This window comes from Bombus terrestris, chromosome 10 (genome assembly GCF_910591885.1).
Source record: "Bombus terrestris chromosome 10, iyBomTerr1.2, whole genome shotgun sequence".
Classification (NCBI taxonomy): Eukaryota; Metazoa; Arthropoda; class Insecta; order Hymenoptera; family Apidae; genus Bombus; species Bombus terrestris.
In genome coordinates this window covers 14,117,940-14,143,734 of record NC_063278.1, presented here as the reverse complement: position 1 = coordinate 14,143,734, position 25,795 = coordinate 14,117,940, and the positions used below count along the sequence as shown (strand labels likewise).

Sequence of the window (25,795 nt, the reverse complement as noted above, 5' to 3'; positions counted from 1 at the left end):
CTTTTACATCCGCTTCTACTTTCTTCTTCTTATTATTATTATTCCTTCCTCGATGGGAAATATGATTTTTGGAAGCTTTTTATATTGTCTTAATTTCTATAGGATTCTTTCGATAAAAATTCTTAATGGTATTATTAAGAAAGAATTTTTGGAATAAGCGATCAATTGAATTAGTATTCATGAAATTTCACTTTCTACTCGTCTTACTGATCTATCTTGGATGCATAAGTGTTTCATGAATAATCGCATCCCATTCAGTTCGATTATTATATTGATATCGGTAACGTATGCTTCAATATTTGGTAATTATGGCTAATTAGATTTCATAGGTAATTTTAATAAAAGAAGATACAACTTAAAAATATGTTTCGTTGCACATTAGCAAATTGAAAACATGTTTTTCTTATCTTTTGTTGAACTGTAATAAATTATATATTATAAAAAACACAAAAAAAATATATAAAATATAATATATAAAAATATATATATATCTAATAATGTAAATCCCTAGGGAAAATCGAGTTTATTTTGGGAATAATTCAATTAAATGCAATAACAGTTAATAACAAATCTACTACAAATTTTACCTGGAAAATCGAGAATCGATTTTTTTAAATCCTAAATTACCATTCTTCTCCATTCAGCCATACCATTCTATTCAGCAAATGACTGCCGGTAAAGCAAAAGAAAAGTAGAAAATGTCGATTGGCGCGTGGTTTGGATTCTGTAGAATTTACATATATATTTTTTTAATGTTCTTCAGTTCCATTGTTACTATTCAAAAGTTAACGTTTTATTCGTTTATTATATACATTTCTTAAAGATAAGCCTAATATCTTCAGTTAATTAATTAGCTGTTCGCAATATTTGATTATTATCATGCTACATGATCGGTACATTAATCCGATGAAACTAGTTCGTAAACTCCAGATTAAGCTAAACTTGAGGCTAAGTAATAGCTGTGGGACACACATAACGCGGATAGCAGTCTTCCTCGAAGCCATATTGTCATTACATCATGAAACGAACGTAAGGAAGTATAATTCAACTCTTTCTCGACTTGTCGTGTCAAGTTTGCTCGTTACGTAAACTGTGTATGTTAATGTACAATGTAACGTGTACACGTTTCATTCAATCCTCATGCCTTTTTAACGAGCGCAAGGTAAAAAGTGGATGGTTTCAGTTGTAAATATATTTTCTCCACTTTGTCAACAAATAGAAAAGACGAACGCAACTTTGCTTTTTGTGAGGCATCTGTCGATTGTCGGTGATGCAAGGTGAAGCATCTCGTGTAATATCGATGTTTACTTTAGAACATTTTCATACTGCAACTCATAAAATTAAGCAGAAGCTCTACAACAAATTCTGTTTCTCAAACAGAATTCAATCTGATGACTTACAAGTGCATTGATGTAACTCATGCAGGAAAATGTGATTATGAAAGAACAGGGTGTTAAAGTACAATGTATATTTGCTTCTGTTCGTTACGTTTCGTATATTACGCGATTCGTCTGCATATGAAAATCTTCTTTTTAGCAATGCAGTAACGTGAAAGGGACAAAAAGTGAATTTTCTATTATTTTCTCTATAGCACATACCGAAACTAATGCGCTGACAAAATTTATGAAATTGCGAATGCATTGTTTTCTCTGTTGAAGAACAATGTGACTATTAAGGTACGAACTTCCCTCCGTGGGGAGGAGGGAACTTCTAGGGAGTTATACTTCATATATTACATGTGTATTTCATCTACTTCATATTAAAGTCTTTCCTTTAGCCATCGAGTAGCATGAAAGCTATAAAATCTTCAAAAATGTGCCATATTTGCTAAAACTTGCCATATTTTCTCAGAAATATTCCTATTTATTAAACCGACCTTTTTATAAAAATTGATTTAATTAGAATAGAATAGAATAGAATTATTTATGCTACAAGATACAATAGAACAATAGCCTTGCAGCCTGTACGTAAGCAACTAAAGGAATAGACATAAACTTACTCGTAACCAAAGACACATACATAATAAATAAATCTTAACAATAATATCTAGCTATGTATAGTGTTGTGAATACTCACAGATTAAAACACGCTTTTCGTGTTATTTTTTCGATATTTTCGAGAAACTACTGAGCCTGGCTGGATATGTTCAGTGAAGTTCTTGTAAAAGATAAATTGAACGCTATAGAACTTTCATAAGGGGAATAGAAGACATAGGGACGATTTTTCAACGAAACGATGCTCCTATACGTACAACCACAACTATGGCAAAATGGTTTCACAATTTCGGGATAGAATTATTACGATGTCCAGCATTGAGTGCTGATCTGAACCCGATCGAGCACCTGTGGACAATTCTAGCGAGAAAATTTCACGATCGGAAGAAGCCAGCTATTAGAAAAAGGTATTGTGGAGCTTGAAAAAAGAATAAAATCCGCGTGGGCGGATATTCGAAAGGAAACTTTAAATAGATTAGTGGATAGTGTGTCTAACGGATTAGTAGAAGTAATCAAAAATAGAGTAAACTCCACTAAATATTGAACGAAAACGTAATAAAATTAACGTTGAGTTTATACTCTTTCGCAGCCAAAGAGAACAATTTTCAGAGATTTCATTTCTTCCAGATCTCGGAAGAAGAGAATTTTTGTTCGTTGTATCTTCAGTTTTACTTTATGTTATAATACCAAGTTGTATAAACGATTTCCTTAAACTTGGTTTCGGTATTACGAAAAATCTAAAAATACGCTTCAGTTTATAATTATTCACAGTATCGTACATCTGTATTTTAAATTACTCTCTGTTTTCTCAATCCAATTCTCCTCTCCTTGCTCCTTCTCTGCCTCAATTTTTCGATATAATTATTTCATTTAATGATATATTGTTTTCGTTACAATCGAATAAAACAATCTTAATTAAATATAATAATATAATTAATAATTAAGCTTCACAGCTTCCAAAATTTCTCTCTACATTTAGACAATAAAATAAAAATTTCCATTTCATCGGGAGACGATTACTCCGCAGGTGAAGTTAATTTTAGCAGACGCCTAGACGTCAATATCGAGGGTTAATCAACGTCTCAACAGAGAGACGGCTTTTGCGAAATGGACAAACACGTAGGAACTAGGAAACACGCGTTATATAGCATAATGCAAACGTTTACCATTCCAAGCTCGGCATTCTCCGGTGATCTGACGGAAGCCTCTGTCGCATTCGCGGAATTCGATTAGTTATGTCGAATAAGAAGCCTTGTTTCTAGTCTGAGCTGGTAGTCGATGTTTGAACGGCCAAGTCATTACGACTGATCGATTCGAAGGAAATTACTGCGTCGATCGAGTTACACGGATGACGAATAAACGGTAGGCTTCTTACGAAAGAACAATCGAAGATTGTTCGTACAATCGACAAACATTAGTCGGCGGAAATTATACAGAGACGAGGAGTCGTTTCTTTTTTAGCTACGAATTCTCGATCCTTATTACGCAATGCTGTTACAAGTCAGAACAAAGCGACGCTGGCTACATGCTACCGGCGTTTTTTCGTTTCAATGCAATCGATATGTCTTGTACGGATACGGTCACGTAATTCCTTTTTAATCCTTCATTCGTTTCCCGATCCACGCGAGCTTAACCTTCTGCCAGAAGCCCTCTTTTCTGCTAAAACCTGATAGTAAATTGACCCCACTATAGTTTGCCTTGTTATCAAAGGATAACATTTTAAACGTTTGGTGCAGATAGACCGTGAACGTTGACGAAAATTCATATTTTTATAAATGCAACAGAAGCAGCGAAATTTGAAAAGAGATTCGTTCGTTGAACAGTATAAGCTGTGATCTCAATATTTTATATATTTTTGATTACCGCGTGCACTCCGTGTATTTTTACATTTTCGAATTCTCTATAAATGTATAAATATCCGTAGTCTTATTTTATTTAATTACAAGTAAAGAGCTGTTGGTAATAAAAAGACGTTATCGATATAGCAATAGCAATTGAAAATTATGAACAGTATAAAAAATATCGAAAAATAGAGAGACACGATGAAGGTTGTGAATATTTAAATAAAACACAGAAATATATTTCTGTTTTATTTTACGCCGTACAATATCTGGATATTACATTTACAAAGTTATTGTTTCTCGAACGATCAATATTCCTTTTCTTTTATTTTTGCAATAGCCAATTTGAATGAACTTAATTTATGAATTTTACGTTCTAAATAAGTACAATTTATTTACAACATTTTCTGTAATTCTAATTTTTATCGTCGTACTGGTACTTTAACGCGAGCTTTCACGTTCATCAATGTTAAATGCTGTGAACTATTAAAAATATAAAATTCTATCGGCTTTAACATTTTCTATATCAGATTAAGGATATTTCTCTTTAAAAAGGCTCATCCTATGACAAATTACGTAGCTATAACAAGACGATTAATAATAGCAATTGGTATGGCGCGTTTAACGAGTTTTAATTTTCTATTTAAATTCTATTACTTTGTCTTTGTCAATATACATAACTAATGGAAATACTTATTTGCATCGCAAATGATCAGTAGGTTTCAAGAGGATCGATTTGCCTATGCCAACCCGACATCTTATAAATAAAATATGTAGATGATTTATTACGCGCCCGTATAATTCAGAATTAATTAGTCGTTAACAGCAGCGCATAACTGGCTTACTATTTCTTTTTCTGCTCCTTGTTGCTGTTTAAAATTTATTTCATTTTACCAGACCACGCATTTCCATATACGAATACTCCCAATCGAAAACACATCAGGAAACGCATATTGAAATCATAAGTCGAAAAATCGTCCGTGATGTAATTTATGACAAAGAAAGTGACTTTGCATAGTCTACCGAGTTTCGACATAAAATAGTCAGTTGTGCAATGAGCTTGCTCAACTTTGATACATTTCGAAAAATATTACAGGAACTTACGCTTGTATTTCAATCATTTAATGACACCAACGGAGAAGCAGGAGAAAAAACGAATATTATGACTATTTGATATAAAAGTATCACTTATTATTCTGTAGATCAGATTACAGACTTTTCTCGAAGCAGAGCAGAAAAATTGGATTTAGGATTATGTATTTAACATTTCAACTATCGATAGTTAACATGAAGCTATTTCTACCAAACCAATCAAAATGACTGGCCTTTAAAAAATACGTAATAATAGAATATTCTTATATTTATTGATTTATTACTTTCTTACAGAAGAAATTCCATGTTATGTACTATATTTTTGGTATTATTAATCCTTCTAGGATCATGACCCCTAAACGAGGGTTGACACATTTATAAAATTATCGAAGCAGTCATTTTGACTAGTGTGTGGCATTTCTAGTGTTAGCATCTAGCGATCTAGCGATTAATCCGGAATTTTCCTGATAACTGATCGTCATATCGAATAATACGCAGTAAAAATTTTAAAAACGTGTGGGAAGTTGAACAAAACGAGGAAACTGGTTAATTGGGGTTCGATAAACAGATTGCAGCACCCTTTAACACTTTGCAAGTACCAGTCATTTTTACTGGTATTGGTGTAAATAGCCTTGATACGAAATTATTTTCAGTTTGAATACATAAAACACAAAATAAAATTCATTATATTATTCTTTTAGTTATCGTTGCGAAAGTCATTATATCATCGCGAAAGAAAATATAATATGAAGTAGAAATTTTAAAATAAAATTGTAAAACCAGTCAATTTGATTGGTGTGGTAGTTTTAGTGTTAATTATGATTAAATATTTAATATGATTATCATTGCGATGATTAAACGTAGTTGAATATTTATTTATAGCGAACATATCGGATTCAAAGATGTTAGAATAAGTCCATGTAATTGGTAAATCGTACGTAGCTTAATTGTCAGCTTTTGAGATTGCACGTAAATAGGACAGTCGCCTGCTCCTTTTATATATTATTATAAATATTCTCCTTTTCTTTTTCGTAAAAATTTCTCCAACTCTCTTCAACTCTATTAATCCTGGACAAAAAAACGTACGTAAATTTTTTAATAAAACGACGAAATCTTTGAAGCTATGGGGTAGATGAGCTACTTGATCCATTTACAAAACCAAGTGTACGATGCTGATAAAAGACGCATCTAAAGTTTTTAATAAAACAACGAAATCTCCAAAGTTACTAGTAAACGAGCTGCTTAACTATGTAACGGGTATACTTCCGTGGGGACCCCGTCATCCAAGTATGGATGACGCTCTTCTTGATCAAGTTAATTAAATATAGGATGTTATATAAAGGATATACAACATAAAAATATTAAAAATATAATATACCATACTTTTTATTAATTTATATTCTGGATAAAATATTACATTATGCTATATCGCATGGTATTTGTTAAAATATTCCAAACACACTTGGAGTAATTTTGGGAACTTCGAACAATAGTTGTAGACTTCGTCATCGTCTGTTTACTCAACATTTTGAGGATGAAAAAATCACTGATGTACGTCTCACAAGTATGCTTATCGACTAAATGAAAGATCTGAGATATTTGCCATGAGATCCCTCGGAATAGTCTAGCTGGAAAGCTTATCGCTTTCTCCATTTCAGAAGTAAATAATCTTTTCTTTACAATGAACCGAAGACGATAAACAATGAATTCCCGCTTGTCGCTCTATTTGCGTTCTGCGTACCGGCGGTCTGATTGGACCACGCAGGAAACTTAGTCGAATCACGCTGGGCGACGAACGTTTTAATGCATTTGCAAAGATTAATTTGACAGAATAATGCACACGTGCATCGATTACCTAGATCTCGCACAGTGATTGCCAACGTTCCATTGAAGAAATATCGAACTCACTACGCAACCTAGTGATACAAAGAAAAATTGTTAAAGTATCGTGTAGTTAGAGAAAGTTACTTTGTCTCAAGAGCGACGTTTTCGATTAGATTCTTCGATGTTATCCGAAGAAATCGCCGTAACACGGATAATTGAAGAATCATCTTCGACATCCCGCAGCACCACGGACGATCTATCAGCTGAATTACCATTTTAATGGAATTTTGAGGTAAAGCGCACTTTCAAGCTGCTCGAAAGAACAACCGAGCAGACGCAAGAATATTTGCTCAACTCTCTGAAACTGAGCAGCTTGGAAATTGAAATCTTGCTTCTTGATACACAGCTAAGAGGGCTGTTGAGATTCGCGTCACGCAGCCTTTATCTTCGCTTCAGAATCTATCGGCCATTTTGCTCGGCTCGTTACGGTACACCATTTGAGAACCACTATTCTTTGAGGTGATCGAACTCGGTGATGGCAATGCAGCGTTTATGTCACGAAGAAGGAGAGGGAAATGAAGAAGAAGAAGAAGGAAAAGGAGCAGAAGAAGAAGCAGAGGAAGAAAGACTCACTAACGGGCAACAGCTGGTCGTTTACTTGTTTGGCCACGGTTTCTCGGATACGGGTCCGGACCGTTGTTACCAACCGATTTATCAAAACCGGTCAGTCCTTCCAACCTCTTTCGCCATTCTTTTTCTTGCCTCCGGCTCTGTCGATGAGACCGGTCCTGTAGCCCATTTCCCTTTCGTTCCCCGCCATTTGCTCCTTCTACGCTCACCAACCGGCTACTTTACATGTTGGATCACGTATCGGAAAATTTCTTATTTTTCACCAGACTATCAAGGTCTAAGGTGGACAAGTTTCTTCGGAACAATGCGCAAGTAGCTTTCAGCTAAATCTCACACTGGTAAAAGTTGCATGTTTTCTCGTCTCAGTTGGATTTATATGGAATTCAATGAGACTACGCGAGGCTGATTCGTATAAAGTTTTCAGAAACGTTCTTAAGATAGTCAAAAGAGAAGCTAGGAGATTTTTTATTCACTTTACCTCGAGCCTACGAAGGTTTCGCGTTGATAAGTTGCTTTCCTGCAATGTGCAAGTAAATGGTTTGCTGTGAGATCAGAAAATGGTAAAACGTTGCTTTCATCTTAATATTTCTATAGAATTTAGAGAACTGGTTTTTTTAAATTCTCGAAACACACAGTTTCGTTCTCGAGATGGTCAAAGAAAGGATTAAAAACTTTTACTTGATTCGATTTAAACTATTTTAATTTCCTAAAAATTGCACTATTCTTAGTTACGCCTTTAAAATATCTTTTTGGTTTGTATTTTTTTTTTTTATCCACCTTTCACTCTCATCTCTATATTTTATCATACAATTGCAGTTTAAGTCGTTAAAAATCATCTTGATCAGGTTGTATTCTGGAACGAAAATTTTAAGGTTCGAGGGAAACAGCCCGAGAGATCGTTGCTCTGGTACATTTGTATATACTTTAGCTAAAAATATAAGTTTTACGAGTTCTACTTTCTTACAGGATCTACTATTGATATTACTAATTTTAGTTTACAATCTATTTTGAATACACAGAAGCTCAATATTTGTCTACAAGTAATATTTGTTCCATTATTTTAATATTTGCTCTTGTTTTTCTTTTATAATCGAAACGAAAAGAAATACTTTGTTATGCAGCAAATTGATGAATGAAATTCGTAAAAGTGACATATTAATGTCCGTAAGGCACATAATATGGTACACTTGGAACGGGCAAGTGTCTGGTTACTTTCGAACGTTAATGCACGTAATAAGCGTTTTTAAACTTTAAACGATTCTTTCAGTCTCTACAAGCAGTTTCTCGCCTGCCTACGCGTTCGAATCTGCATACAGATTTCGCGTATAATGAAATCGAGAACGAGTTAAGTTACGTATGCCTCGTTCGTTTCTTCTCTGTCTTCCGAGTTTCTTCCCTTATAAAGATCGCTGCATAAGAGAATGACTTTCTCCAGTGGCTCGCAGGAAAGCTCGTTTAATACTCTCCCACGTGTTTCCATGAGTAATCACTATCTTCCGGTGGATCGAAAAAGATGATGAAAGTATAACGTGAATCAACTTGAAACGCAGAGGAATTCTCTATAACCGATCTCTCGGTGAAAAGTAAGATTTCTTGTGTATTTTTCGCATTTTTAACTCCATACGTGTAGTTGCTTATAAATATCTGAGTGGACTAAACAATTTGTGCTAGATAATAGTACACGAATAAAAAATTACCCAAGGCATCACTTTTTTTACGAGATAAATTCTAATTATTTGTTTAAAAGTCGATGGACGATTCCACTTACAGTACATATTTTGTGTAGTTAACTCGTAACCATCTGGATAGTCTAACCGATTTGTTGATACCTAGCTGATACCATGTGAAAGGAGACGATGAAAAGCATCACTCATTACGTTTTTAAAAAAACCAACAAACAAATTCTAATTATTTGCTTAAAAGTCGATCGACGATTCCAGTTACATTACATATTTTGTATAGTTAACTCATAACCATCTGGATAGTCTAATCGGTTTGTAGTAGCTGATACCACGAGAGAATAAAGACCATGAGAAGTGTCACTTATTACGTTTTTAAAAAATCAATAAACAAATTCTAATTATTTGTTTAAAAGTCGATCAATATTCCAGTTACATTATACATTTTGTATAGTTAATTCATAACCATTTGGATAGTTTAACCGATTTGTAGTAGCTGATACCACGAGAAAAAAGACGATGAAAAGCGTCACTCATCACGTTTTTAAAAAATCAACAAACAAATTCTAATTATTTGTTTAAAAGTCGATCAATATTCCAGTTACATTATATATTTTGTATAGTTAATTCATAACCATTTGGATAGTCTAACCGATTTGTAGTAGCTGATACCATGTGGAAAAAAGACGATGAAAAGCATCACTCATCACGTTTTTAAAAAATCAACAAATTCTGAAATTCTAATTATTTGTTTAATAATTGATCGGCGATTTTTATCAGGTACATTACATATTTTGTATAGTTAACTTGTAATCATCTGGATAGTCTAACCGGTTTGTAGTAGCTGATACCATGTGAAAAACAGACGATGAAAAGCATCATTCATCACGTTTTTAAAAAATCAACAAACAAATTCTAATTATTTGTTTAAAAGTCGATCAATATTCCAGTTACATTACATATTTTGTATAGTTCGTGAGATTTTCGATGAATATAATTAATCACTGTCATCATGATAAAACGAAATTTTTTGTTGATTCATTAGTATCGATTGTCTCTATATTAATGATATTTGCAATCTTTTTAATTGTTGAAATTTCAGCAGATATATGTATATATATCTATTATGTATATATATCTATATATTTTATATACATTTTATGTATATAAAATACGATACATTGTGATAGAAAAAATATAATAAGAGGTCTATAGTAATTGCAAACCTGTTAACACGAATATCTAAATTGGCTGAAGCAATGAATGCATTAACCTCATTACATATTATATTGGTAATTAATGAGAATTATTAGCATATTCAACTTTATTAAGATTTCACACTTAATGAGGGAGGTAATAATCCTTGATCGATCGAAGAATTAATTGAATAATTTTCTAACAATTTGTCAGGTTTATCTCGTTTTGCTATAAATGTTTTAATTAAGTATTCTTGTACGAGTATGTAGAACGATTGTTGTTCTCTAAAGTTACAAAACATTTATAACAAACATACAGCTAGTAATTATTAGGTCATCCCACAAGTTTGTGCCGACTTTTGTGTATACATTTCATGTGTCGATTTATAAACATACGGCGATAAGGGACCAATGCACTTGAAAAATGGGAAGATGTACAACGAGAGGGAGATTACATTTTTTCATGAAACTGAAAGGTATGTAAACAATCTTAACATATATAACCGCTCGAAAAACAGAACGAACTTATGGGATGACCTAATATTATATGACACGAATGGTGCTAAACATAGCGATACTAAATATCGTGAGTTATTAATGCAATGTTCAGATACTTTGGCGATATCTGCGAAGCGTATACTTGCAATAAATACCTTATGCATATGCATTTCCAGATTCGTTTCAAATTTTGCCAATATGGTACGCGTTTCATTACATTGGCAATGAAATTTCAAAACGTCTGGCAGAACGCGTAGTATTCACAAAAATACGTAATATTGGAAATATATTGGTGTAATACGTAAGACTCTTAGAAGGAGAATAAATTTAATAATAAATAATAATATAATAATATTAATTACATAATATTATTGCTGAGTGTTGCTTGAATATAATTCTATAATATTAATTATACAATAATAATAATAAATGTATTAATAATATCATTATAATATAAATATTATTTATATTACTACAAATAATAGAAAATTCAAATTATTTCCACGATATACTCTATGTTCCACCAGAAACAATTAAAAATTTCGATACTTTTGAACGTACGATTTTCAGCCAAACAAGTCTCTCTAAACGAATCATGACATCGAGACAGCCATACGTTCCGGTTAAACAAGGAGAAGCTTTAACGGGAGCGTGAAGGAAATTGCCGCATAATCATAAAAACTGCTATCCCTTCAGGACTGCGAATGTCTTCCTTGAGGATGGTTGGTTACTATTTACGACATTCACACCATCAGCCAATTAATCGTTCTTTACAATACGACGGCGGCTTATCAGATTTTATCTAACAAATACATTCTCCTTGCTGATGTGAGCAATTTGAAATTACGTGGAGATTGCAATGTTTATCGTTAGCATCTCATTTTGGAGAAAATCCTATCAGAAGGAGGATGAACGTTTCTCGAGGATTATATGCGTCTGCCACATTTTTCTGAGATCTCTTAGTGTTCGAATTTAAAAACGAAGAGATTGTGCTTACGACTCTACGTGCCACTTTGAAGATCTTTTTTACGATCGGATTTGTTGAAGCTTTGAGGTGATAAAGCTTGATCAAGTTAGTGACCGTTGTATCAAGCTACGTTTTATTTTATTTGACGATCTCCAGCGATGTAATCTCAATGTTTATGCAATGAAGTGGCTGCTTCTATGTTTGAACGTGTTTTTCAAAATGCATATTTAGATGGTTTCTTCTAGTTGGATTAGAAAAATATGTCTTCTTTATGCAACGAGAGATCTCGCAAATCACATTACTTTTGTAATGCTAATCCTCTTCGTGATTGTATAGTTCCCGTTAGAAGAAAATGTATCTTTTTTGGAATTACAAATTAATGGATTAATGTGAAAATAAACACGAAATAAGATCTGTCAGTCGAGTTTATCAGTTTTATATACGACCACTTGGCAAACATACGCGCGTACTGTTATCGTGCAAATTAACACGGTACGAGATAAGTGGTAAGTAAGTTTCTCAGGTCTTTGACATAAGCTACTACATTAGAACTTTTGCATACAAATGAAATTTCAACACTTGGAGTCGCTCATAAACACATCGTCGGAGTACGAGATCTTAACAGACGCCAGATCATTTCGCAATTTAACTTCGTCATTTGTAACTGGTGTCGATCGTTAACATTTGCGAAATAGAACAGTGTTCTCGGTATGTAAAACTAACGCGAAGCAGCTCATCTTCATATACGTAAAGATAATAGCTACTTTAATAACAAAATTTAATTTTGTCAACAATTTCGCTAATTATTTGGGTAAAAAAAATCTGTTGTAAAAAAGAACACAGAGATCTGTATGTAGGTGATAAAAATATTGATACCGAGGAAATTAATTAGAAGATAATAGTAACATTAAATTACGTGCAATAAATTGTAATGGATTATTAATTAGAAATTTTATGTAATTTTAGTTCCCAACTTGTATTCTTCGGAGAATTAAAGCAAGGGAGGAATTCTGATGACTTTTGAGAAGAGAAGGCAGAAGTTGAATTAATTGGTTGGTTTAATCCTAAAAACGTGGTAGAGGAGAAGATAGCCTAAGGAAATTAGAAAGGAGCAAGAGTGTTCTAAATTTGGAGCAAATCGGTTGTAGCTAGGACCCTCGATGTCCCATTATACTGAAAATTTAGACGAAAACGTTATAGTCTGGTTTTGACGTTCATGGAACAGGAGTTTTCCAATTAATTTACTCGCATCATTAGCGCGTGATTTACCTAGTGATTATCAACAGAACACATATTATATATCCATATACGGACATGCAATACGACGTTCACAGTACTGATAAACAGCACGGTGACACGAACGCGTTAGTGTTGTTCGTACCGCGTTAAGTTAATTTTAACACGTCCCGTGAATTGCATCTGACCGTGTGTGCGTTAGCCATTGTATGTTTATGTATGCTTTTATTATTCTAAAATCGAAGCATCTACGAAACTTGCCAGTAGCCTGAACGAAAATTTCATCGTGTTTATTAATTACTTATAAACAGCGGATTTATGTTTCATGCGAATTTATATTTTTTATGAACAAGACTAAGGAAATTGAAGTTGAGTAGAGACTTTTCTCTCTTGGTAAATATTATGGCGAGCTCTATACTTTGAATATTTTGTGTATTTCAGCGTGTTTTCATGTGCAGTACGCGTCTTTAGCACTAGAACTACCGATAGTTAACACGAAGCTATTTCTACCAAAACCAGTCAAAATGACTTAAAAATACATAATGATAGAATATTTTTATATTTATTGGTTTATTACTTTGTTACGGAAACAATTTCACGTTATGTAGTATATTTTTGGTATTATTAATCCATCTAGGATCTCTAAATTAAGGGTTAACATATTTATAAAATTATAGAACCAGTCGTTTTGACTGGTGTGGCATTTCTAGCGATTTAGCGATCGATCCGGAATTTTCCTGATAACTAATATCGTCATATCGAATGATACGCAGTAAAAATTTTAAAAACGTGTGGCAAGTTGTACAAAACGAGGAAACTGGTTAATTGGGGTTCGATAAATAGATTGCAGGACCCTTTTACACTTTGATAAGTACCAGTCATTTTGGCTTGATACAAAATTATTTTCTGTTTGAATAACAGTTTGAATAAAAAACAAAATAAAATTCATTGTATTAATCCTTTGGTTATTGTTATGAAAGTCATTACATCATTTCGGGAAAAAAATATAACATGAAATAAGAATTTTAAAATAAAATTGTAAAACCAGTCAACTTGACTGGTGTGATAGTTCTAGTGTTAAGTTTCCCATAAACGCATAAGCAGCTGTAGACCATTTGAAAGTCTCTATTGTGTGTACAATAGTGAAAAAATTCGGCAATAAGAACACACGTTCGTATGATGCAAGCACAACGAATGCTCAAGTTCACTTGTCAATAAGATATTTAAATTTTCCGTAATTTCTAACAAATTTCATTCGCAAATTTTAGATTTTACACAGAATTTGTAGATCTTAGAGACGATTCCATCTCCTGGAAGAAAAATTAATTAAATTATTTCGTTTATACTATGCAAATTGAGATTAGGTTGGATTTTAATAACAATAGAGATTTAACTCTCGCATAACACGGTAGTTAAGTCCCATAAAAACGATATTCTTGATACATTTAAGTCATTTTGAAACAGGCCACCTCTTGCTCTCATCGCTTTTATTCGATGACTCTCTTTCATATTTCTTTCCGAAACACACGTCCATAATTTCAAAGGCATTTTTTAATATAATTGCCAACACTAATATATAGATGAGTGACAGAACGAGATCGCCACTTTGGAATACAAAAATAGAAGCAATATGCCAAGCGTCGCCAGAAATAAATTCTAGAATCACATACTTTAGATGTTGAAATACGATTTCGAATATTAAGACGTAACCTAGTAATGAATTCCTTCGTGCTTGCTGTCACTGAACTAGCGGCATTTCTATCTTAAATTCCAATTGCCACTTACAGGCAGGAGCACTTAACAAGAAAAATTCATCAGCGAACGAAATTTGGGCCCCTTAAACACATCGCTTTTTATGGGAATAAATGTAGTTAATTTATTATAATAAATAAAATACATGGTATTAACGTGATACTCATATTATTGAATGGTTACATGCGGGTTGTGTGAGTATGGCAGAGAGAGCTTAGACAGGAAAGTCGTCGAGACTTGTGTTGCAGGAATTTATTAATATTTTATATTTATTATACAAATAAACGTCTAATTCTTTACCGTCAATATTTCTACATTATATGTTTAAACAGAAAAATGTGGTTTTTAAAAATAACGTCAATAATATCATTGTATTATTGCTTATATTCTAAGATTATATGTTACTTGAATCCTTAAGTACGTTGATTACAAGGTACTGTCTTTTTATTAATTGAAATTTGTGAAATCTAATACGATACGTTATTTCATGAGCTAAATTTCAATACAGGAATTAAAGATCATATATTAAGATGGTTCACTGTCGAAAAAACAGAGCACTTTGCAGAAAACTCTGGAAATATCCAATTCCTTTGTTTTTTCTCTCACTTAACCAACGGCGTTTCTATTTCAAATTGTAATTACCGTTTACCGGCTGCAGCACTTAACAACAAAAATTGATCAGGCCGAAATTTGGGTCACTTGGTCTGCATCTATCTCCAGAAGTGAAACTGCAGCGTGTAGCAAAACACTGCTAGAAAGCTTGTTTCTTTAACTTGTCCTTGCAACAAACGTCTATCGCAATTTGAAGGAGCTTAATTAACCACGACGGCGGGATATTACTGTCGATCATAATTTTCACGCGGCAAGTACCAATTTCCCTATAATGGGTTCGAAACGGTACTAGCCGTCCCACCGTCGTCTTTCCTTGCCTATTTAATTGAAAATCACCTGCCTTGCAAAATCACCTTTCTCTCTCTTTCGCCTCTTTCTTCCTCTCGCTCTCTCTTTTTCTGTTTGTTCCCTTTTGGACCGTTTCTTCGCAGCGAGTATTGCCCAGCAGTTTGATATGGCGCGCACGTTCGTGGAAGCGTGAACTTAGCCGCGAGCACTCGGCAAGATTAAATTTGAAACATTAATAACGCGGCCGAAAATCCTGAAAGAAGGTAGAGGGAAGCTGGTCCCAGGTCCGGGCTTTGAATTACGAAACCTCATTACGCGTCCCTTTATCCGCCGCGTCTTAAAAATTCCATCGTCGTTCGCGAGTTCTCGTTTAATATGAGGAAAAGAAATTGAAAGTGATAAAAAGAAAAAAGAGAACGGTCGAGAGGAACAGAAAAGAGGCGGTCGTTTCGAAAGGGACGCGAAGGAGAGTCGAAGCAAAGAAAGGAGAAAAATTACCGCCACAAAGGTGCCGATTAATCGTTCACCAGAGGGCGGGAAAATGACCGATATCGCTCGACTCGGTGCTTACGCGTGCTTCATTTGTCTGTTTCAGCTGCGTCGTATCGCGGTCCCGGCCAGGATGAAGACAAGGACTCGTACGCGGCTAGAATCGCGTTCACAGGCAACTCGCGGATTTTGGGACCGATCTGCATAGTCGTGGGCGCCCTTATGCTCGCCCTCGGCGTGCTGCTTTGCACGCTGACTAGAAGGGCGCGAAGAAGAGAGCGCAGGGTTGGCTTCCATTGCCCTCTCCACGGCGATTTTTATCCTCTGAGTCCTGTTCAGGGCGCCAAGATGTTTGGTGAGTCGACATTCTATCTGTGCATAACGATACTTTCCCTTTTCAGATGCCAGACCATCGAGCGTCCAACGATACGTTTTTCCACGATTTTAGCAATATTTGCTGTTTGGTAAACACATTCGACGGTGAGACGTTGTTAATCATCCAAACATACAGAGGCCTTTTAGTCTTCTGTAATTTGCACCTGTTCTTGTCTTCCAGTGGCGCGTTTTTCAGTCAGGTTCTACACGTTTCATCTCTACTTCTGAACGACAGGAAATTTAATACAGAGTGCTTCGAAATCACGGTATAAGCGGTTGCCAGATGATTCTGCACGCAAAAATAGGTAGAAAAAGAAGAATAACATTGTTTCCTTTAACCTCTTGATTTTTGTACGGGGCTGTTTCTCTGTACGACAGAGTTTGACGCGAAAACGATACAGCACTGCAATGTGTGACAGATAATGCTGTTCTCTACGCAAGAACATTGGAACGAAGTTTTTGATAATTAAATTATAATTTTTCTTAAAGGTATGATGCATATACTTTAACTTTAATGATTTACTTTGATAATTAATAATACAATTGAGTGTGATATATTTTGAAGTACCGTATGATACATAGAATTTGTCACAATTTTTACACTCATAGCGCTATAGTGTTTTTCAAATTGCTCTTCGTTTTCTATTTTGAAGCTACGTTTTGAGGTTGAAGATTCTAAAAAATTATGAGGATACGAATTGGCGTGTTAAAAAGAGCATCTATCAATGGTATATTTATTTTAACTAAAAGCAACAATTGATACCTGACACTGGCGTATCAAAAACAAAGACTATGTATTCTGCCAGTATATTGTTAACACCGTTATAAAACATTGCGATTGCAAAAATATGTGACAAATAAAATACATCGTTTAGTTCAAACGGTGAGCGAATGAGTAAGTAGAGTGGGCCACTATAGTGGCGTATCGTAATATAAGATGATATCCGCGAAAGCCACTATAGTGACGCATCGTACTTAAGAGATTAAGGCTTCGTTTTCAAGAAAAATCAGTGTGTAGATCCGCCAGGTATCCGTGTGCTAATTGTAGGTTTCCAGTTAGCCGACTTCTCTTTCCCCTCGTGTCGATATTTATCAACGTGAACAGTGTCACGGTTTGCTTCCTATCGTTGCTGTTATCTTATTTCCGCACTGTCCGCGTTTGGAATGCTTTCATAAATAAGGACAAGGGTATTACTTTTTGTAAATCATTTTATTTACGTAACAAGTCGATCGCGTTGCTGTACACATAACTCTGCTTATCTCATTAAATTATATATAATTATATTATATGGAAACTTACAATTAGCACACGGCTATCTGACGGATCTTCCAGATAATTTCTCTGGAAAACGAAGCTTCAAAGGGAAAAATGTTATTCTTCTTTCCCGACTATTTTTTGTCTCTAAAATCACCAACCGAACGTTTGTAGCATAATTTCGCAGACACCCTGTATACTTGGAGTCGAGTAGTATATGAATGTTATACTAAATAGAGTGGCAGCCACAGTATAGCTATCATTTTGAATAAACACGTTTTAAACGAATGTTCGTAGTATAATTATAATAAAACTTTACTCTCTGATAAAATTGAAACTTCGTACGGAGATTGAAGTTATATAATACACAAGTGCCTGACGTTTTAGAAACATTTTGCGCATAAAATACAAATCTCGGAAATGGCTGATCTCGAGTTTTAAATTATCTTCAGTATTCGTGATTGCTACATTACGAGGCGGAAAATGTTGATGTCTAGAATTGCAGAAAATATTCGATCGTAATTAGCTACATATGCTTGTGAAGGATAAACAGAGAAGATTATAAAAACCTGATGGCCTGATTAAATTCACCCATCGAAAGTTTTGCCAGCATACGTCATTCACCGCCACTTACCCAACAAATTTTCCAACACGTGATAGTTTAACTAACAATGTATGATAACTGTTTACTTGGGCTACATGTAATAAGTTAAAATTAGAAGCAGAATCGCAGCAAGGACTGGAAGATTTCTATTTAATGCCAAAGTAAAGAACTTTCCACGTGCGTTAATTTTCAGTTGATCGGGCATTGTCATTGAATATTAATGGACTGTAACGAATGAAACGTAAAACGCGCAATGTAAAATACGTAACGAATTTTTGCAGGAAACCGTAGAAAATTTCCAAGCAATTTCAAACAGTAGAATTTTCTTTCAATTACTTTTTAATTACTAGGTTGTATAATACAGTTGAAGAATATTGTAAAGTATTATAAATATAACTGCGATGAACATACGAATAATATGGGTCAATATCGTTTATAATTACATATTATTTAATGAAAGCAATGAAAAAAAAATTATGAGCGTTTCATAAAAGAATCGTTTCTGAACCTAATGCAGTAGAGATTGTTACACTTTCGTTAAAAAATTTATCGGAATATCCTCTGCGCTATTAATATTGAAATATCAACTGTTTTAATGTTTGGAAATTTTCTTTGCGTGTGATTGTTAAATAATTTAAAAAATGTAGAAACACGTGTATTCCACATTTCTTGATATAAAAGTATATATATAAAGTAATAGTATATGCTTCGTTGATGAAATAAAACTTTTAGACAAACGTGGGCAATTACCATATTTTAACCTAAACAACCTAATACAGAGAAGTAAATAAATCTTTATGAATGTACGTAATATAGACGTCTATTGGTTCTTAACGAGTTCAATTTCGAAAGTATCATGTTCATTCGCGTAAAACCTACAAGTAAAATAAAATGAAATTATCTTCGTTTATCCGACTTTCAAATCAACTCTTAAATCTACTAGACCTTAATATTTTCACGTAACTCGACTCTCATTTAGCAAGACAATTTTCGCAAATTAATTTGAATTTCCATTAAACTCGCAATATCGAGAATTCATTTTATAGAAAGATGGAAATAAATTCTACGCGTCGTTATAAAATAACACTACGGTGATCCTGGTTTTCGTACGGTGTATCAGAAAAATGTTCTATTCATTGGCTCCAAATATGAGAATTTATGCTCCACCGTTCACTCATTGTTGACCAACGAGGCTGGTCAAAGTTTAGCTCTACAGTTTACAGTATAACACACACGCGTGGAACGTTTCTGCTTTGAACAGAAACTTTAAACGTATATTCCCTTTATACTTTGCAGTTTCATTGCTATTCGATGAACGTCCGAGGAAACAGAAAAATTTTCCGCCAGAATCGTGGTCCCACGTATATATCTACCATTATTATTCAGCGCTATTCTGTATACTCTACGTTTGTTTTGAACTTGCGTAGCAAACATCAAATTCGAATAATCTTTCCTACCAGTCATAGAGCAAAGTTCAAAAGAAAATAACGGTAATGTTATGTTATGTCTATTAGCAATCAACCAGCCCTCACTTTTCCAAGTTATATATCACTTGGTGTCAGATTGACATGGCAAAAAATCATCACAGATTAATATTCCAAGATTAGATTCGCGTCATTGGCGAGTAACAAATGAACGTGCTGATCGTATTTATCGCAATGCATCGCTCCACGTTGCTGAAAAGTAATGAAATATTGTTGATAGTAACATAGTCACGCTACTATGTGTAGGAACCAGTTACTTTCACATTTTCGTTTAGCGAGAAATTAATTAAATCGACAGAAACTTTTGCTGTTCCGTAAAATAATACACGTCCATATTCAATTTAAAGATTAATATAAATAGTTTGAAGATTTGACTGAATTATCGTATTTAGAGTATGTTCGAAATTGAATATCGACGTGCGTGTACAGAGTAGCGAAATTTTCTCTTAATTTCATTGAATCGCGCTAAACGTGAAAAAAGAATTTGAAATGTGAAAAATAATAGCGTAAATATTTGATTTACTATTTCATGTTTAGAGTATGTCTAAAATAAAATATCGACGTACATTTATACAACAGCAACACTTTCTCTTAATGTAATTGTATCTTACTAAATGGGAATGTGAAAATAAACGCTTCCTACACACAGTATACGCATATTTATCAACGTTTAAACATAGTCTAAATAGTCCAAATATTTAGACACGGTATACAATAATTTTTTATCGTATTGCAAGAATAAATTCTCACTATTGATATGATTCTTGTTATTGATACGAGTTCCATATTTTCAAGTGTTTTATTATCGTTATTGTTTCTGCAAAAAGTATATTTGTAAAAATTATGATTTATATAGTGGAGCTATCTACAAATCCATAAACATTGTAAAATATTCTTTTAGAAAATATATTTGCCTGCAATACGATCTGTCTGTAATAAATTTCGTTAAAATCGCGCAATAATAATGGTAAGTTGAAATTAGGCGGATTAATTTACGACTGATCGCGTTGCTACTAATACTTCATTATCATAATCACAGTTACATAATTCATAATTATTTTTCATAACCATAATTATTATTTCAGTAGATTGTATAAATTTGCACAAGGGAAAGGAATAGCAACAAATATTAATTTATAGAGAAATTCTAAAGAAATGCGTCTTAACAATACAAATACCCGAGACATCGCAAATTAAATGCTTATACCCGATCGATCATCGATAAAATACCAATCGGTAAAATCTACTTTTCAGTTTCTTAGAACACACGCCTCTGTAAGTATAAAATATAAAATACAAAGTAGAAAATTTGTCCTTATTTCGCCATTTAATTTTCCATTCGCCAACATCTTATAAATAGTCGATATGAATCGATCGCGATTAAAGGCAAAGGACAGTTAATGAAATAACGAAATCTGGAAGTTGCAGCAATTGAACAAGTTCGAACGTTCCTCGAAGGCATTTTACAGTTTTCCGACGTGGAGAACGCCGGTTCGACCTGTCTTAGGAAGCCTATCGGAAACGTTAGTTTATCACGGCGTGTTCCAGTTCGTGTCAATTGCTCTAAATTCAGGACGAGGCTGGATCAGGGCTAGGGTAGCTAACTGGATTGTAGGAATTCAGGCTAATACGAGTCTATCAAATTATTCCGTCGGCCAGTCGCACGCGTTGTGACTCCTGCAGCATCTTGTTGTCGGCTTTAACCCGACAATTTTCATCTGCGGATATCTGCTCTATGTGTTCCTGCGGTGTTGACGTAGCGCGTTCGCTTCTGTGTACAAATATTCTGGCGAAAGAGTCGGCTCTGGTTTTATAAAGTAGGATTTAAGAAATGTCAGATAAATCTTTCTTAGTGTTTAAACCAGCTTTGATGTATTTCGAGGTGGATGTTTTCTTAAACAGCGATTCCGGCGATTTATAACGTGGATTTAAATATACACCGGACTTGTACGAAGACATACAGTGACAAATAAAAGTTAGATTGCAGAAATGAAGATAATTAAGTATACCATTGGTGATTAATTGGCTATAGATGCAGTGCCGTGAATAATTTTCCACTGGAACACGTTCCCTTAGTATTATTTTTTCGATGTCTTCAGGAAACCACCGATCGTGTTTTGATATGTTTGTTCAAATAAAAGATAAAGGCAATTTTTCAACGAGACAATGCTCCTATTCATCTTGTCACCGCTACAAAAAAGTGGTTCCAAGATTTTGGAACGGAATCGTCACCGTGACTAACTTTGTGTCCTGATCTGAACTCGATCGAGAACCTGTGAGAAACGAAGATTTAAATAAATTAGTGGATAGTGTAATGGAAATAATCAAAGACAACATGTTTTCTCACAGCGAAAAACAATGTTAGGAGAAATTTTCATTGTTTCTAGACTTGAAGAGAACACAATTTTCGTCTGTTGTATCTTCATTTTTGTTTCACGTTACAACGTGAAATAATATTAACGACTTGCTCAATCTTTCTTTTAATATTATGAAAGATCTAAAAATACATTTGAATTTATAATTATTAACAGCACTGTATATTAAATGTACAAGACGCAATTGAAGTTATATAAATCTGCAAAATTCTGTATAATATGTATACGATGCAATAATAATAATAACAAGACTAAGATAATAGTAAGAATAATAGGTTTCAAACAAAGATGCTACAATCTGCGATGATATTATTTTATTGGAATCTTTCGCGTGGCGTGTTGAATACGCCAGAAACAGACAATAATGTGAAATGTGAAATCTGAAAACGATTAGATCTTGCTAAATTATTCACTGTCGTCGCTATATTTAACCGGGTTCATCGAACCTATACATAGTACATACATCGGACGTGCTTCAAATACAAAGAAGGCTTCAGCTCATATCCGAAAGGCATGTGTAATAGAAAATTAATTTTCCAATAAAGTCTTCCGATAAAAGCGTCGAACGAAAGAGCGCGAATCCATCGTAAAAAAGATATAGAATTTTCGTATGTAAGTGTAATAAAAACGTAAGGTAACCTGAAACGTAAACCTCACTTAGAGAAACGCTACCATTCGATATTAATTCAAATATTTGTAACAGCAGCAAAAATCGTTTACCACACTTTTCACCGAAATTCTTTGCGTTTGGAAGATTTTGTAAAACGTTTAAAAAACGAAGCCACGTTCAAGATTAAATTATTTTCGACGAAAAAAGTGCGATACCGCCGAAGAAATGCAAAGGCCTCGACCTAGCGTCTGAATGTAGGTCAGCTGTAAACTTGAAGTTGCGACTGTAAATTTCTTAAGCTTGCCGAATCGTAAAGAGAAGCGGCATTAAATATTCGTAGGCCAGACACAGTCGGTGCGGTTTAAAAATTTGAAAAGCTCGACGAACGGGATATAAACGGCAGGTGAGAGAACGAATTTCTCGAGAATTTGTTATGTCGGTTGTCAATTTCGGCTGCAATACGCATGTAACCGTCGTGGATGCTGCGGAGCGTGGAAAATAAAAAGAAAAATGCTTTGGAAAACATCAATTTATCAAGACACGCGGCCGAAGTGCTGCTTTTGACGTGGCCGCACCCGTTGAATTTTCGACGTGCGGTGAAACATGAAGTTTTCAGGCTGCACGTTGTTTAGGAAACTGAATATCATGCCTCGTTTTCGCGCCCAAGTGGCTAGTTTCTCGGAAGCCACGTGTGATTGACGTTTTGATATTTCGCTGAGATTGCACCTTTCATTTCTCTTCTTTCGTATCGTATCGAAGACGCATGACGTTTTTCAGTTTCACGCGAGATTCAATTGGTTTTCTTTGCGATATGCGGGATTACGTTTTTTTTTTTAAAACATAGCAACAGCGGAACTTGATCTTCGATACGCGCGCTTGTTTCTTGTTAGTACGTTCGGAAGAATGTCGTAGAAATGACATGTCGTATGACGATGATATTGATATTATTGAATTATTTTTCTGTTGCAACCAACTAGATGAACGATAAAAATAACCCACGTGAAAATTCTTGACGAATGGCTACGAGACGATTCTGTTCTTCTATACTTCCAGAATTTATTTTCCTTCCTCCAATACGATACGTCATTGATGGAGAAAAATGAAATATTTTTACTGTTGAAGGTATTGAGTTAATTGATACGGAAATATGAGGAATTGTTGTTAGTACCAAAGTTATCGAATTAATCAATGGAGAAACGCGAGACAAATGGGTATGAAACCCATTCTGTTCTTTTATGTTTGTAGAATATATTTTCCTTCCTCGAATATGATACATCATCGATAGAAAGAGATGAAGTATTTTTACTGTTGAAGATATTGAGTTAATTGATACAGAAATATGAGGAATTATCGTTGTTCACATCAAAGTTATTGAATTAATAAATAGAGAAATATGAGATATTGTTACTAACATCGAATAGTTAACTGTTACAGAAATACGAGTAATTATTGTTATCATCAAGGTTATTGAATTAATTACTAAAGAAATATGAGGCATTGCTGTTGACATTAAATGGTTAAATGATACGGAAATATGAGAAGTTATTCTTATTAGCAATTAAACTTAATTTCCCAATACAGTGTATACACGTGCAATAAAATATGTAAAAAGGAACTAGCGATTAGGAGAAACATTAAACAAATCGTTGAAACTGTTACGTAAAACTATCGGATAACCGAGAATTATGTAATAAAACCAAAGTAAGCTAGTTCTTCTATTCTTCCGCTCGCTGTGTTGCAAGCTGGTCACGTTTTCGATAAATAGAACTTCGCGGTCTCGATGGATTTCTCATGATAGAACGCGAACGGTTAAAAAGAAAAAAAAAAAAAGAAAAGAAAAAGAAAAGAAAAGGAATTCTATATTCACAGGTTGGCGAAATAGGTGCTTGTACGAAGTATGAGTTACAGCGGGCAGATTGCAATGCCAGTGTTAGAGGTCGCACGTGTTCTCCCCTGTGCGCCCACCCAGACAATTTATCTAAATTGTACAGCTCCGGATTCGGTTTCTCACTGCGTGATCGTATCCTCTCGACGAGAATCCGCACCGTAAACGTTTAACTGTGATTTATTAGGATCGAAGGTCGAATGTTTCTTCCTCGAAATCGTTCAATCAAGAGTTACGCGTGATAGCAGGTCTATGAACTTTCTCACAGAAATCGCTGATGTATGTAGCTATTAATCTCTGATAACATGCGCACGTTGTACACGCGTAACATATTTCTTTGCATTTGAGATATTTCTGTGGAATATACGGCTCGACAAATTTAAGCAAAACGCTGCATTGTAATGTATATTGCTCTCATATACTGTTTTTCAGCCATGTTTACAAAGATGGGATTATTAAACAAATCTATAAACATTAATTGATTAATTAATTGTATTTAAATATATATCTATATATTTAAATACAGCGCTGTGAATAATCGTAGACTCAAACATATTTTTTCCGCATTATTTCTTCAACATTTTTGAGAAATCGTGTCTGGATACGTTAAGTGAAATTATTTTTGTAAATAAATAAATTAAATGCTATGGGATGTCAGGAGATGTTATATGGCGAATTATTGCCTTTCGTAGCCGAAATAGAAGGCAAAAGACAATTTTTCAACGAGACTTCAACGGTTACTCGTACAGCCGCCGCTAGGAAAAACTAGTTTCAACATTCCCGGGTAGAATTATTACGATGGCCAGCATCGAATCCTGATCCGATCGAGAACCTGTGGGAAATTCTAGCGAGAAAAATTTGCGATCAGAAGTTACCTTGGAAATTATCGCGCAGCTTAGAAAAAGAAAAATAAAATACCTAACGAATTAATAGAAGCAATTAAAAGTAGAAAAAGGTCCACTAAACGTTGAATGAAAACGTTACAGAATTAACGTTGAGTTTATATTTCTTCACAGGAGAAAACACAATTTTAGGAGAAACGTTCATTGTTTCCAGGTTTCGAAAAAAAAGCATTCGTTTGCTGTATCTTTAGTTTTGTCTTGTATTAT

At 34.2% G+C, this 25,795-nt stretch overlaps 1 protein-coding gene and 1 long non-coding RNA gene across 9 annotated transcripts in view; both read left to right on the top strand.

The window, feature by feature from the left end:
* Window positions 1-25,795, top strand: part of LOC100647047 — a 201,296-nt gene that overhangs the window by 76,718 nt on the left and 98,783 nt on the right. For all 8 annotated transcript variants that reach the window (XR_007225345.1, XM_048409145.1, XM_048409143.1 and 5 more), the window contains exon 3: window positions 16,205-16,453. Coding sequence is in view for 7 of the 8 variants with exons in the window: in XM_048409145.1 (XP_048265102.1) it covers window positions 16,205-16,453 (249 nt within the window). In the remaining variant the exon portion in view is untranslated. The remainder of the gene's footprint in view (window positions 1-16,204; window positions 16,454-25,795) is intronic.
* Window positions 16,460-24,635, top strand: LOC125385755. Its single transcript, XR_007225355.1, has 2 exons — window positions 16,460-16,578; window positions 16,655-24,635. It is a non-coding gene; the product is annotated as an uncharacterized LOC125385755 (long non-coding RNA).